Source organism: Mustela nivalis (genome assembly GCF_964662115.1).
Source record: "Mustela nivalis genome assembly, chromosome: 4".
Classification (NCBI taxonomy): Eukaryota; Metazoa; Chordata; class Mammalia; order Carnivora; family Mustelidae; genus Mustela; species Mustela nivalis.
The window spans coordinates 4,862,905-4,879,336 of NC_139023.1; the positions used below are offsets into that span (position 1 = coordinate 4,862,905).

The 16,432-nt window shown below is 39.4% G+C and overlaps 1 protein-coding gene across 3 annotated transcripts in view; it reads right to left on the minus strand.

Moving 5' to 3' along the window:
- Nucleotides 1-2,638: 2,638 nt before the first annotated feature.
- The window catches only part of MRPL1 (mitochondrial ribosomal protein L1), a 110,034-nt gene continuing 96,240 nt past the window's right edge, over nucleotides 2,639-16,432 (minus strand). For all 3 annotated transcript variants that reach the window (XR_014310582.1, XM_082726559.1, XM_082726560.1), the window contains one exon: nucleotides 2,639-2,830. Coding sequence is in view for 2 of the 3 variants with exons in the window: in XM_082726559.1 (XP_082582685.1) it covers nucleotides 2,697-2,830 (134 nt within the window). In the remaining variant the exon portion in view is untranslated. The remainder of the gene's footprint in view (nucleotides 2,831-16,432) is intronic.

Genomic DNA, 16,432 nt, shown 5'->3' on the forward strand with positions numbered 1-16,432 from the left:
ATTTTCTGTTCTCTAAGAAGAATATAAAATGATAATACAAAAGAGAAAGATATTTACATTAAGGGTAATCTAGCACGGTTCTATTTTTTTCCAGAAATAAACCATTATAAACACCCAACTCAACATTAGTTCTAGTTAAGGAAAAATGCTTAATGGAAGGGTAGGGAATAATTTATTCACAGGCCAGTTAATAAAACCCTGGAATGTTCTTGCCCAGAGCAACTTTTCCAACCGTACTTCCTTGTTCTGATCACAAAGGCACTTTTCTAAGACATAATTAAGACTTCTAGCCATATCATACCTTTTAACCCAGGAATATCACTGCTAGGAATAGAGAGGAAAACAAATTATACTCCATGATTTTCTCCAAAGCACTGTAAGTAACAGAGGAGGGGGATCTGAAAGCAAGTCAAATGTCCAACAATGAAGAAATGATTCCATAAATTACAGCATCAATAGGATGGAATATTGCTCAACCATTAAAATGATGCTTTCCGCATGAGATTTGAAATAATATGGAAAAATTCTTATTTTATAGCATCGTATGTGCATGTTCTCTCTCTGTCTCTGTTGATTGGAAAAGACAATGAAGAGCACCAAAATATTAATGCTGGTTATCTCTGAGTAGTAGGATTATGAATAGATTTATTTTTTTATATTTATTAGTTTTTAAAACTTTCCATCATAGGAGTACGCTTAATCTACTAATCAGAAGATCTATAAATATAGTAATAGAACGTCTATTCTAAATTAGGATCTTCAAATAGTGATTAATCAGTAAGCTTTCAAAAAACAGTAACTGGGGAAAACAAGTACCTTTTTCTCTCCCCATCTTACACTACTCTTTTCTCATAGAGCTCCTTCTAACACTCTAATTTCTACTTTGTTTACACAGCTTTGCCATAACCCTGTAGCCAGAGATACGAAGACACTGAAGTATAATTATCCAGTGTTTTTACAATTTTAAACTGTTCAGCTAAACAGTTTGATTTTTCTTAGAATATGTAAAAAGGAGATCAAACACCCTGTTATGTGGTTCAGAGAACAGACTTTAGAATCAGACAGATCTAGGTTTGAGTCTTACTTTACGGGAGCTCACACAAGTCTCCAATTCCTTACCCTGCAGGCGGGAGGCCCAGCCGTCCCTCAGCGAGCTGCGCAGAGGATGCAGGTAAAACACAAGACAGCAGCAGGCACGCAACAAAAAATACTACTACTGTTTTGGAGTTCATGTTAAAGTTGGTTTTGGTGGGGTGCCTGCAGGGTTCAGCCAGTTAAGCATCTGCCCTTGGCTCAGGTCATGACCGCTCGGTCCTGGATCAAGCCCTGCGTCAGGCCGCCTGCTCCACAGGGAGTCTGCTCATCCCTCTGCCCGCATGTGCTCTCTCTCTCTCTCACTCAAATAAATAAATAAAATCTTTTTTTTAAAAAAGCTTATTTTTGATAAACAGCCCTCAAATTTTAATTTTCCTGTGGAACAAAGCTTAATGAGGTGCCATGGTTGCTCACGGTCATTGGGACTTCTCCAACTACCTGTGTTTCAGAAACAGTTTGGGAATTGCCAAAATACTCTTTACAGAGTAAAGAACTCTTCAACACTATCACTTCACGGAAGCAGCATGCGAACATCTGCAAACAAAAGATAGTCTCTGAGTAAAGGACATCATCCCAAACAAAGGACAGTGGGCAACTGCACGCCAAAATTATCCTTGTGTTTTCCATTTTGTCACCTACCAGTATATACTTAAAGACCAACCACAGTTTGCAAACTGACTCTAGATGAAAGGCACTCAACTTCCTAGCCTAACTCTTCCCATTAAATGAAGTTTTTCTATCTACATCATGGGATGTTCATTCAACAAACATTAACCAAACCTACTAGTTGCGATTAAAGGAATTTAAGCTCAAATGAGGTTAAGTATGTGAAAACATGATTCACTGTATGTATTTTGCAAGGTAACATTAAGTTATATACTACTGTTATTATAAAAAAAACCCACAAATATTATAAATTAATTCCTAAAAGAAAAGATTTCCCTCCCACGTTTTAATGTCTAGCTCATTTTCTATACTCATGCTACCACAAATGACATTTAGAATTTTTAGAATAAACATATGCCACACTTTTTCTGTAGAAAATAGTCATATTTGTGATATAGCTCATGACTCTGTCATTCTCTGTCTCATGAAAATTAAGAATATTACTTTTCTCTCAGAATAGTATGGCTCCCAAGGGAAAGTTATTAAGCTAGAAATTGCTGCTATAATTACCAGCATGCAGAATCTGAATTCTAAGAAGACAATTTAGGAAGATTTAAAATATAGGTTTAGACAGAGAAAATTTTATTTTCTTATTTTTGAAAGTATTGTGGGATGCCTGGATGGCTCAGTCAGTTAAGCGTCTGCCTTTGGCTCAGTTCATGATCTTGGAGGCCCAGGATCAAGCCCACATCAGGATCCCTGCTCAGTGGTGAATGTGCCCCTCACCTTGCTCGTGCTCTCTCTCTCTCTCAAATAAATACATAGGATCTTTAAAAAAAAAAAGAAAAGAAAGAAAGAAAGTAAGTGCTGTAAGATTTTCCAAGTGTTAAAATTCACTGTCAAGTACAATGATGAAGAAATAACAAGACACCAAATGTAGAAATTATATAGTTTTATAATTTTCTCTGTTGCTTCTTAATCCACTGAAAATAATTTCATAATAGAATATTTTTGGGCATCTTCTCGTTACTTTCTTCGGTTTCTACTTCTTTAGGCAACAATGGCTTGATCTTTAGTAACAAACCTTCACTTGTTGAACTACGAAGGAAAGCTCGTACCACGAAAGGTCCTGGAAACAAGGACAAGAATCAACTTTTATTTTATTCCAAAAATAGAATAGAAAAAAATAGAGCCAGTAGAAACATACAACAAACCTTATAAAACTTACATTGTATTTTCCCCTTGAAAAGTACTGATATTACTGAAGTAATATTTTTAATTACAAGGAATATCATCTCATGTCTACAGTAGAAGACTAACTGTACTCTAGCATACTATCCTTGAAGCTACACATTCTGTAATAATTAATTTCTCTCTTCCAGAAGATGACCACCTAGAATTTATCTTACTGCAAAGCTGAAAGTGAAGGGAGCAGGTGGTGATATTTACATTTAATGGCAATATTCTAAATATTGATTTGAAACAGCACCGATGCTACTCTGTGTTACTGAACATTTAGTAAAAATTCCCTAAAAATTAAAAGGCTTTTCATAAGAACAATTAAGGGACTTCATTTAAAACGCCCAAAAAAAGACGGATAATTGAGGATGGCAGTATAAGAAGATCTTTAACTCACCTCTTCTCACAGACACAGCAAATCTACAACTACATATGAATACATTCCTCAAAGAAGTCCTGAGGACTACATGAGCAGCATATCCATAACAGAAGATAAAAGGGCTGCACTGAGAGAGGCAGAAAAGTCAGAGATCACACTCTCTGCAAAAGCCCCATCCCAGGCAAGGTTACCGACAATCAGGAGGGATCTCAAAAATACAGAACTTTTCCCTGCTGACCAAGGGTTTTGTCTTCCACACCAGGCACCCCAACCACTGTGTCCTGTACCAGAGAGATGAGCTCCCAAAATTATGGCTTTGAAAACCAACAGGGTGCATCCAGAATCATAGAACTGGAAAGAACAGAGAATGGACTTTAGGTTCACATACAAACTCACTCCACAACCTCGTGCAAAAAAGAAGCCGTCTGAAAAGCCTCTGGACTGTATGTGAAGGAAACTCCCTTATTAATCCTAAAGCAACCTGAAAAGCAGGAACCTGCTGAGACTCTCTGGGGATGAAAGTGCAGGCAGCTGCCATTTTTGCAATCTCATTTAACCTTGCTCATGTCTGTGCTGGTGGGAGCCATGCTGGCGACCCCACTCTAACCTAATGCCACTGGGCATGCTCTGCGCCCCCATTCCCCAGCCACAGCACAGCTGGGGGGGGCAGAGCCCCATGCGCTACTACCTCACCGTGCTGCAGCCAAACCACAACCAACCAGATGAGCAGCCACACCCAAAAATGCAACCTGTTGCACAGCCAGTCAGGTGAGACCCCACCCCGGCTCCTTCATTCCTTCCTCCACTGCCTACAGACAGACAAGCACCCCACACCCATTTCACCCCAACCCACACACAGCCGACAGGTGTGTGAAGTCCACACAGGGGATGCCCCTTGAGCACATGGCTCCCTTGTACTTCTAAGCCCCACAGAAAATCTTGTACACAGGGCCACTCCCTCAAGACTGGGAGAGGGAGTTATTTCAATACAAAAGGACAAGGCAACACCTCCGAAAAAGACTTTAACGAAATGGAGATCAGTAATCGACCTGATGAAGAGATCAAAGTAATAATGGTCATAAAGATGCTTACTAGGGAGAAGAATGAACGAACACAAGGAGAACTTCAACAAAGAGAGAGAAAATACATGAAAGTACCAAACAAAACTCACGAGCTGAAGAATAAAATTCCTGAACTGCCTACACACGAGGGGTTCAACGGTAGACTGGATGAAGAACAGAGCACTAACCTGGCAGACACAGGAGAGGACTCACCCAGACAAGGGAACAAAAAGGAAAAAGAATTTTAAATAGTAAAAATAGCTTAAGGAACACAGAGGACAAGATCAAGCAGAATAACATTCTCATTATAGGGGTCCCGGAAGGAAAAGAAAGGGGCAGAAAACGTATACAAAGAAGTAATGATTGAAAAACCTGACTTCAGGAAGGAAATCAACATCCAGATCCAAGGTCAGAAAGTTCCGAAGAGATGAAACCAAAGAGTCACGCCAAGACATGTTTTCATTAAAATGTCAAAAGTTAAAGAGAGAGTTCTTAAAAGCAGCAGGAAAAAAACAACTTGACATATACAAAGGACCTCATAGAGTTATCAGCAAATTTTTCAGAAGAAACATTGAAGGCCAAATTGACCAGCAAGACATATTCAAAGTTCTTTTTTTTAAGTTTTTTATTTGACAGAAGGAGATCACAAGCAGACAGAGAGGCAGGCAGAGAGAGAGAGGGAAGCAGGCTCCCGGCCAAGCAGAGAGCCCGATGTGGGGCTCGATCCCAGGACCCTGGGATCATGACCTGAGCGGAAGGCAGAGGCTTTACCCCACTGAGCCACGTGTCCCCATATTCAAAGTTCTTAAAGGAAAAAACTTATAACCAAGAATAATCCACCAAGAAGCTTATCATTCAAAATAGAAGGAGAGACAGTTTTTCAGATAAGTAAAAGCTAAAGGAGCTCATGATCACTAACCAACCTTATAAGAAATGTCAAAAGATGGGGGCACCTGGGTGGCTCAATGAGTTAAGCCTCTGCCTTTGGCTCAGGTCATGATCTCAGGGTGCTGGGATAGAGCCCCGCATCGGGCTCTCTGCTCAGCAGGGAGCCTGCTTCCTCCTCTCTCTCTGTCTGCCTCTCTGCCTACTTGTGATCTCTCTTTCTCTGTCAAATAAATAAATAAAACAAATAAATAAATAAAGTCTTTAAAAAAATGTCAAAGGAACTTCTTTAAGCTGAAATGAAAACTATTAATAATGACAAGAAAATATACTAAAGTAAAAATCTCACTGGAAAATATATTGTAAAGGTAATACATTTACTTACTTATACAGCTAGCAGAAAAGTCAAAAGAGAAAGTGGTAAAACTAACTAAAGCTATAATAATTAGTTAAGGGATACATAAAATGAAAAAGTATAAAATGTGACATAAAGACCATAAAATACAGAAGGTGAAATAAAAATGCAGAGTTCTGGAATGAGTTTTAATTAAGTTGCTACCAACTGAAAACAGACTGCTATACACATAGAATGGTATATGTGAACCTCCTGGTAACCACAAAGAGAAAAACTTGTCACAAATATAAAAAGAAAATGAGAAAGGAATCTAAACATAACATTAAAGGAAATTAACAAACCAGGAGGAAATAGAAAAGGAGAAGAAAGAAACAGAGAGGAACAATAAAAACACCCAGAAAACAGTTAACCAAATGGCAATAAGTACACACCTATCAATAATTACTTTAAATGTAAATGGACTAAATCCTTTAATTAAAGACAGAGAGTAGCTGAATGGATTTATAAACAAAAACAAGGGACACCCGGGTGGCTCAGTTGGTTAAGCATCTCCCTTTGGCTTAGGTCACAATCCCAGGGAGCTGGGATGGAGCCCCGCATTGGGCTCCTTGCTTATTCGCAGGGAGCCTGCTGCTCCCTCTGCCTGCCACTCCCCCTGCTTGTGCTCGCTTGCGTGTTCTCTCTCTCTAACAAATAAAATCTTAAAAAAAGAACACACACAAAACCCCAAAACAAGACTCATCTACACCCTGCCTATAAGAGACTCAGCACAAAAGTGGAGCTTTTGAAATAAAATCTAAAAAGAAAACAAACAAAAAAAGAAGTAAGGACTGAGAGTAAAGGGACGGAAAAAGATATTCCATGTAAATGGAAACAAACAAGAAGCTGGTTTAGCTCAATTTACCCAACAAAACAGATTCTATTTTTTTTTTATTTTTTTGAAGATTTTGTTTATTCATTTGAGCCAGAGAGAGAGAGAAAGCACAAGCAGGGGGAGAGGTAGAAGGAGAAACAGACTCCCTGTTGAGCTGGAAGCTGGACGTGGGGCTAGATCCCAGGCCCTAGAGATCATGACCTGAGCCAAAGGCAGACGTTTAACCATTTGAGCCACCCAGGCACCCCAGCAAAACAGATTTTAAAACAGAATGTAATAAAAGACAAAGAAGGTCATTTCATAGATGATAAAAGGGTCAACCTGGCAAGAAGATATACTATTATAAATATCTATGCACCCAACATAGGAGGACCAAAATATATAAAACAAATATTGATAATCTTGAGGAAAAGATTGACAGCAATAGTAGGGGATTTTAACACTCCACTTAAACATCAATGATCACCTAAACAGATAATCTATAAGGAAACATCACCCGTAAACAACACATTAAACCAAATGGACTTAATAGATTTACACAGAACATTCCATTCAAAACAGAACACACATTTGGGGCGCCTGGGTGGCTCAGTGGGTTAAAGCCTCTGCCTTCGGCTCGGGTCATGATCTCAGGGTCCTGGGACCGAGCCCCACATCGGGCTCTCTGCTCAGAAGGGAGCCTGCTTCCCCCTGTCTCTCTGCCTGCCTCTCTGCCTACTTGTGATCTCTGTCCGTCAAATAAATACATAATAATCTTTAAAAACAAACAAACAAACAAACCAAAAAAAACAGAACACACATTCTTGTCAAGTGCACATGGAACATTCTCCAAACAGGTAGATCATGGGTTCGGCCACAAAACAACTCTCAATAAATTTAAGACTGAAATCATATCAAGAATCTTTTCTGACCACAATAATATGGAAACTAGAAGTCAATTACAAGAAAAAGAATGGGAAAAACACAAAAACGTGCAGATTAAATAACATGCTACAACAATGGGTCATCAAAGAAATAAAAGGAAAAATTTAAAAATACCTAGAGACATGTGAAAACAGAAATACAACATACAAAAATCTTGGGATGCATTAGAAGTGGTTGGAAGAGAGAAGTTTATAGCAACACAGGCCTACTTCAAAACACAAGAAAAATCTCAAACAACTTAACTTTATACCTAAAGGAACTACAAAACGAGGAACAAATTAAACACAAAGTTAGTACAAGAAAAGAAATAATAAATATCAGAGTTGGGGCGCCCGGGTGAGTTAGTGGGTTAAACCTCTCTGCCTTCGGCTCAGGTCATGATTTCAGGGTCCTGGGATTGAGCCCCGCATTGTGCTCTCTGCTCAGCGAGAAGCCTGCTTCCCCCTCTCTCTCTGACTGTTGCTCTGCCTACTTGTGATCTCTCTGTCAAATAAACAAATAAAATCTTTAAATAAATAAATATTAGAGTGGAAAATAATGGAAAAAAAAAGAGAAAGAAATGAAATAGATCTAAAAGGACAATAGAAAAAAATAAATGAGGGAACCTGGGTGGCTCAGTGGGTTAAGCTTCTACCTGTAGCTCAGGTCATGATCCCAGGGTCCTGGGATCGAGTCCCGCATCGGGCTCTCTGCTCAGCGGGGAGCCTGCTTCCTCCTCTCTCTCTCTGCCTGCCTCTCTGCCTACTTGTGATCTCTGTCAAACAAATAAATAAAATCTTAAAAAAAAAAAAACAAAAAACGAATGATACTAAGAGCTGGTTCTTTGAAAAGATAAGCAAAATTGACAAATCATTAATTAGACTCAACAAGAAAAAGTCATAAATGAAAGAAAATTATAACTGATACCACAGAAATACAAAATCCTAAGACTACTATGAACAGTTATATGTCAACAAACCGGATAAGCTAGCAAAACCTATCAAATACTTAGAAACAAACAAACTTCGAAGACTGAATCAGGAAGAACAAAAAAATCTGAACAAACTGATAATAGAAAAGAGACTGAACTGACTCAGTAATCAAAAACCTCCTAACAAACAAAAAGCCAAAACCAAATGGCTTGACTGGTGATTTCTGACAGACATTTAAGGAAGATTTAGTACCTAACTTCCTTTAACTCTTCCAAAAACCTGAAAAGGGCAGAATGCATCCAAACTCATTTTATAAGGCCAGTATTATTACCCTGACACCAAAATTAAACAACACCATCACAAAAAAAGAAAATTACAGGTCAATAACCCTGATGAACATATATGCATAAGTCTTCCACAATGTATTAGCAAACCAAATTCAAGAATCATAACCCATGATTAAGTGGGATTTATTCCAGGGACGAAAGGATGGTTCAACATGCATAAATCAATGTGATACAGATTAACAAAATGTAAAATAAAAATCATATGATCACCTCAATACATGTAGAAAAACCATCTAACAAAAAGTCATATCCATTTACAATAAAAACTATCTACAAAGCAGGTAAAGAGAGAACATATACACCTTAACATACTAAAGGTCATATACAAACCCACAATTAATATCATACTAAATGATGAAAAGCTAGAAGCTTTCCTTTAAGATCAGGAACAAAGACAAGGATGCCCACTCTCCCCACTATTAGTCAACACAGCATTGGAATTCCTAGTCACAGCACTTAGGCAACAACATGTAGGAAAGGAAGATGTAAAATTGTCCGTTTGCAGCAGACATGGTATTATAGATAAAAAAAAAAAATGATGACTACACCAAAAACCAATTAGAACCAATAAACAAATTCAGTAAAGTGGCAGGGGACAGGGAAGGAGCAAGATGGTGAAGAAGCAGGAGACCCTGTTTCAATCAGTCCCCTGAGGCGAGCTAAATGTCTACCAGAACACTCTGAACACCCGTGAAATCAGCCTGAGATGAAGATTACATACTTGCGGATCTCTACGGAGGCCGAGGACACCAGTGGAGAGGTAAAGCAGAGCGCAACTATTGGACTGATATCAGAGGACAGACAGAAGCATGAGGAAGCCACCACAAGCGACTCACTGGAAAGTAATACCCCAATAAGAAAATGTCCCATGCTTGGGGACCAGCATCAACCTGGAGTCTAATGAAAAACGCTCAAAGAGAACAAAGGGTCTTCAGGTGCAACGGGTGGGATCAGATGGCCACGGGCACGGTCCTAAGCCCACTGGTCCCAGGACGGTCATAGCCTCAGGGCTCGCATCCACGCCTGCCCCAGAGAGCCTGGTGTGGGCGCCAGCAGGCAGTCTTTGAACCCGTAGGCTTCTGCAACCTGCACTGCTGCCAGGTCATGGGTGTGGACCCCAGACAGCAGTACTGACAGCCACCAGGATCGGGCACCCCCAGACCAATATACTTGCGGTTTTAGAGGCACGAGGGGTGCAGAGACAAGTGGGGACATCGGGCAACCATTAGACAGTGGCTTGGAGTCTGCATCAGCCTCCAAGGTTACGGTGTTCAGCGGAGATTGCAGAGGGGGAGACTGTGTGTTCTGCACCATCCAGGGGGGATCAGACTGAGGTTTCTCTCTGAGGCCAAGGACTGAGTACAGACAGTTTACTTTTTGCACTAGCCCTCTGAAAAGCTGCAAAAAGCTGCCCCAAACCAAAAACCTCCAGAGTACAAAAACCTGAAAAACAGGTTTCCACAGAGCCCAGACCCTTGATAGAAGGCAGGGTGACTCAGACCAAGCAAGACTGACTGAAAAATAACACACAGGCCCTGCCCCCAGAAGACAAGCCAAAAGAACGAGAGGACAACCACCACAGGGTCCCCATAAAACTGTAAAACCCCAACATAGGGGAAAACAATATATTAAGCTCCCAGTATTGCCCTAAAACGTGTATATTTCATAGATACAACTTTTTACAATTAGTTCTCACAATTCTTCTTTTATTTTTTTAACCTACTTACCATTACTAGATATTAAATACAACATATTACCTAACAACTTTTGAACTTGAACTTTTTTATACATATACCTGGGTTTCATTTTCTTTTTTTTTTTTTTTTAATATATATAGATATAGTAAGCTTCAAGGTAATCCTTTTTTTCTTATTCAATACTACTCCTGTACATAAGCCAGTTTTAATTTCCCTGTATCTCTGCAAAGTTGAGTCCTTTAACAAAGATAAAAAGATACCCCCAGGAAATACTGAAATAACCTTCCTTGCCCACATCAAGGGTTAATAACCACTTTCCCATCTTATTTTTCTGTTATCTTATTCTTTTTTTTTTTTAAGATTTTATTTATTTATTTGTCAGAGAGAGAGGGAGAGAGAGCGAGCACAGGCAGACAGAATGGCAGGCAGAGGGAGAAGCAGGCTCCCTGCCGAGCAAGGAGCCCGATGTGGGACTCGATCCCAGGACGCTGGGATCATGACCTGAGCCGAAGGCAGCCGCTCAACCAACTGAGCCACCCAGGCATACCTCGGTTATCTTATTCTTTCTGTATATTTGTTTCTGTTTTACTACCATATAAATCTTATTCTTGGGGTTCATTTTGGCTGAGTTTTTCTTTTTTCTCTTTCTTGTCTTTTACTTTTGTTAGTCTTTCTGTTTGTTCACTTTCAGTTTATGTATATTATAAATCTTACTTTGGGGACTCATTTTGGCTGTTTTTTTTTTTTCTTTTTTTTTCCTGTCTTTTTTCTCTTTTTATCATTTTTCTTTCTTATTGGTGGTAACTTCCAATTGCTCCAAAACTTTCCAAGGGGCATCTTGACTGGATCATGTTCCGTATATTCAGCTCTATATCCCCTCAACCACCTCTCACCAAAATGACTAGGAGGAAGAACACCCAAAAGAGGAAAAATTCAGAGACTGTGACTTCTGCCACAGAATCATTGGAGATGGACATAAGCCATATGTTGGTAATGGAATTTAGGGTAAAAATTGTTCAGGCAATGGCTAGGTTGGAGAAGACCATTAGTGGCAACATAGAATCTCTAAAAGTGGAAGTGAGAGCCATCTAGCAGAAGGTAAAAATGTTATCAAGAAGATCCACTCTAATCTAAATACTCTAACAGCGAGAGTAACCGAAGCAGAAGGCTGAATTAGTAATCTAGAAGACAAAATGATAGAAAAGCAGGACCAGGAGGAGGCCTTGAACAAACAACATAGAAGCCATGAAAAAAGAATTAAGGAAATAAATGATGCAATGAAACATTCCAATGCAATTACTGGGATCCCGGAGGGGGATGGAGAAAGAGAGAAGACTAGAAGATATAATTTAACAAATACTGGATGAAAATTTCCCTAATCTGGGAAATGGAACAAGTGTACATGTCCTAGAGGCAGAGAGGACCCTCCCAAAGATCAACAAGTCTAGAAAGACCTCAAGGTACATAATTGTGAGATTCACGAATCATAAATTCAGACAGGATATCTTAACGGCAGATAGGGGAAAGAGATTCCTTACGTACAGAGGAAGGAGCATCAGAATAACATCAGACGTGTCCACAGAAACCTGGCTAACCAGAAAGGACTGGCAAGACATACTCAGGGCATTAAATGAGAAGAAAATGCAGCCAAGTATACTTTATCCAGCAAGGCTGACATTCAGAATGAATGAAGAGATAAAGAGCTTCCAAGACCAGCAAGGTCTAAAAGACTATGTGACCACCACGCCAGCACTACAAGAAAAACTAAGGGGGATCTATAAAAGAAAGAATCCAAGAGTGATACAGAACAGAAATATACAGAGACAATGTATAGAAACAAGGACTTCACAGGCAATATGATGTCAATAAAAACTTATCTTTCAATAATTACTCTCAATGTGGACAGCCTAAGTGCTCCCATAAAAAGGCACAGGGTTGCAGACTGGAAAAAACAACAGGACCTGTCCATATGTTGTCTACAAGAGATACATTTTGAACCTCAAGATACACCCAGAAAGTGAAGGGATAGAGAACCATCTTTCATGCCAATGGACCTCAAAAGAAAGCTGGGAGATAAATTAGATTTTAAACTAAAGACTGTAGTCAGAGATACAGAAGGACACTACACATCATTCTTAAAGGGTCTATCCAACAAGAGCTAACAACTGTAAATATTTATGCCCCCAACATAGGAGCAGCCAACTACATAAGCCAACTGTTAAAGAAAATAGTCATATTGATGTGAACACATTAATTTTAGGGAATCTTAACACGCCACTCTCAACAGCAAACAGATCATCTAAGCAGAAAATCAACAAAGAAACAAGTGGTTTGATCAACACATTGAACCAGATGAACCTCATAGATCTATGTAGAACATTCCACCCTAAAACAACAGAATACTCATCCTTCTTGAGTGCACATGGAACTCTCTCCAGAATACACCACATACTGGGTCACATATCAGGGCTCAACCAATACCAAAAGACTGAGATTATTCCCTGCATATTCTCAGACCACAATGCTTTGAAACTGAAACTCAATCACAAGAAAAAGTTTGGAAGGAATTCAAACACTTGAAAGTTAAAGACCATCCTGCTCAAAAATGTTTGGATCAACCAGGAAATCAAAGAGGAACTTGAACAATTCAAGGAAACCAATGAGAATGAAGACACATTGGTCCAAAACCTGGACCAATGGCAAAGGCGGTCCTAAGGGGGAAATATAGCCATCCAAGGCTCACTAAAAAAACCTGAAAAATTCCGAATACACTAACTCTCTTTACACCTTAAAGAACTGGAAAATCAACAACAAATTAAGCCAACCCCATGCACAATAAGGGAAATATGATTAGAGCAGAGGTCAATGAGATACAGTAGATCAGAGATACAGTAGAACACATCAATGAAACTAAAAGCTGGTTCTCTGAAAGACTTAATAAGATCGATAAACCACTGGCCAAACTAATCCAAAAGAAAACAGAGAGGACCAAACTTAATAAAATTATGCATGAAAGGCGAGAGATCATGACTAACACCAAGGAAACAGAAACAATCATCACAAAGTATTATCAACACTTATATGCCAATAAGTTAAACAACCTAAAAGAAATGGATACATTCCTGGAAACCTATAAACTTCTAAGACTGAAAGAGGAGGAAATTGACAACTTGAATAGACCAATATCTACTAATGAGATTGAAGCAGTGATCAAAAACCTCCCAAAAAACAAGAGCCCAGGACCTGACAGATTCCCTGGGGAATTATAACAAAAATTCAAAGAAGAAATAATACCTATTCTTCTGAAGCTCTTTCAAGAAATAGAAAAAGAGGGAAAACTTCCAGACTCTTTCTATTAAGCCAGCATTACCTTATTCCCCAAACCAGGCAAAGACTCCATCAAAAAGGAGAATTTCAGACCAATATCCCTGATGAATATGGATGCCAAGATTCTCAACAAGATGCTAGCTAATAGGATCCAACAGTACATTAAAGATTATCCACCATGACCAGGTGGGATTTATCCCTGGGATGCAAGGGTGGTTCAACATTAGCAAGTCAATCAGTGTGATAGAACAAATCAATGAGAAGAGAGAAGAACCACATGGTCCTCTCAATTGATGCCGACAAGCATTTGACAAAATACAGCATCCGTTTCTGATTAAAACTCTTCAAACTGTAGGGAGAGACAGAAAATTCCTCAACTTCATAAAATCTATCTATGAAAACCCCACAGAGAATATGATTCTCAATGGGGAAAAACTGAGAGCCTTCCCTTTGAGATCAGGAACGCAACAAGGATGCCCACTCTCGCCGCTGTTGTTCAACATAGTACTAGAAGTCCTAGCAACAGCAATCAGACAACAAAAAGCAATAAAAGGTACTCAAACTGGCAAATAAGAAATCAAACTCTCTCTTCGCAGATGAGAAGATACTTTATATGGAAAACCCAAAAGACCCCACAACCGAACTACTAGAACTCATGTAGCAATTCAGTAATGTGGCAGGATACAAAACCAATGTATGGGAATCAGTTGCTTTCTTATACACTAACAATGAAAATATAGAAAGGGAAATTAGAAAATCAATTCCATTTACTATGGCACCAAGAACTATAAGGTACCTTGGAATAAATCTAACCAAAAAGGTAAAAGATCTGTACTCAAGGAACTACAGAACACTCATGAAAGAAACTGAAGAAGACACGAAAAGATAGAAAAGCATTCCACGCTCGTGTATTGGAAGAATAAACATTGTTAAAATGTCTATACTGCCTAGAGCAACCTATACTTTCATTGCCTCCTAATCAAAATTCCACCAGCATTCTTCAAAGTGCTGGAACAAACAGTCCTAAAATTTGTATGGAAGCAGAAAAGACTCCAAATTGCTAAGGAACTGTTGAAAAAGAGAAACAAAGCTGGGGGCATCACGTTCCTGGTTTCAAGCTTTACTACAAAGCTGTGATCACCAAGACAGCACAGTACTGGCACAAAAACAGACACATAGACCAGTGGAACAGAGTGGAGAGTTCAGATTTGGACCCTCAACTCTATGATCAAATAATCTTCAACAAAGCAGGAAAAAATATCCAGTGGAAAAAAAACAGTCTCTTCAATAAATGGTGCTGGGAAAATTGGACAGCTATGTGTAGAAGAATGAAACTCGACCATTTTCTCATACCATACACAAAAATAAACTCAAATGGATGAAAGACCTCAACGTGAAGCAGGAATCTATCAAAATCCCAGAAGAGAACACAGGCAGTAATCCCTTTGACATCGGCCACAGCAACTTCTTTCAAAACATGTCTCCAAAGGCAAAGGAAACCAAAGTGAAAATGAACTTCTGGAACTTTATCAAGATCAAAAGCTTCTGCACAGCAAAGGAAAGTCAACAAAACAAAGAGGCAACCCACAGAACGTGAGAAGATATTCACAAATGACACTACAGACAAGGGGCTGATATCCAAGATCTATACAGAACTGCTCAAACTCAACCACACAAAACAGATAATCCAAAAATGGGCAGAAGACATAAACACACACTTCTCCAAAGAAGACACACAAATGTCTAACAGACACATGAAAAAATGGTCATCATCATTAGCCATCATGGAGATTCAAATCAAAACCCCATGGAGATACCACCCTACACCAGTTAGAATGGCCAAAATTAGCAAGACAGGAAACAACATGTGTTGGAGAGGATGTGGAGAAAGTGGAACCCTCTTACACTGTTGGTGGGAATGCAAGTTGGTGCAGACACTTTGGAAAACAGTGTGGAGATTCCTTAAGAAATTAAAAATAGAGCTTCCCTATGACCCTGCCATTGCACTCCTGGGTATTTACCCCAAAGATACAGATGTAGTGAAAAGAAGGGCCATCTGTACCCCAATGTTCATAGCAGCAATGGCCACAGTCGCCAAACTGTGGAAAGAACCAAGATGCCCTTCAACGGATGAATGGATAAGGAAGATGTGGTCCATATACACTATGGAGTATGATGCCTCCATCAGAAAGGATGAATACCCAACTTTTGTAGCAACATGGACGGGACTGGAAGAGATGATGCTGAGTGAAATAAGTCAAGCAGAGAGAGTCAATTATCATATGGTTTCACTTATTTGTGGAGCATAACAAATAGCATGGAGGACAAGGGGAGATGGAGAGGAGAAGGGAGTTGGGGGAAATTGGAAGGGGAGGGAAACCATGAGAGACTATGGACTCTGAGAAACAATCTGAGGGTTTTGAAGGGGCGGGGGGGGGATAGGAGGTTGGGGGAGTCAGGTGGTGGGTATTAGAGAGGGCACGGATTGCCTGGAGCACTGGGTGTGGTGCATAAACAATGAATTCTGTTACACTGAAAAGAAAGAAATAACAAAAAAAAAAGGAAAGAAAGTGAGGCAAACAGATCAAAACAAAAAGACTGAGAAGGACAATAAAAAAATAAATAAATAAATAAATAAATTGGGCAGAGAATCTAAACAGACAATTTCCCAAACACACAGGAGGACAACAGGCACATGAAAAGCTCACCATCACTCATCACCAGGGAAATGC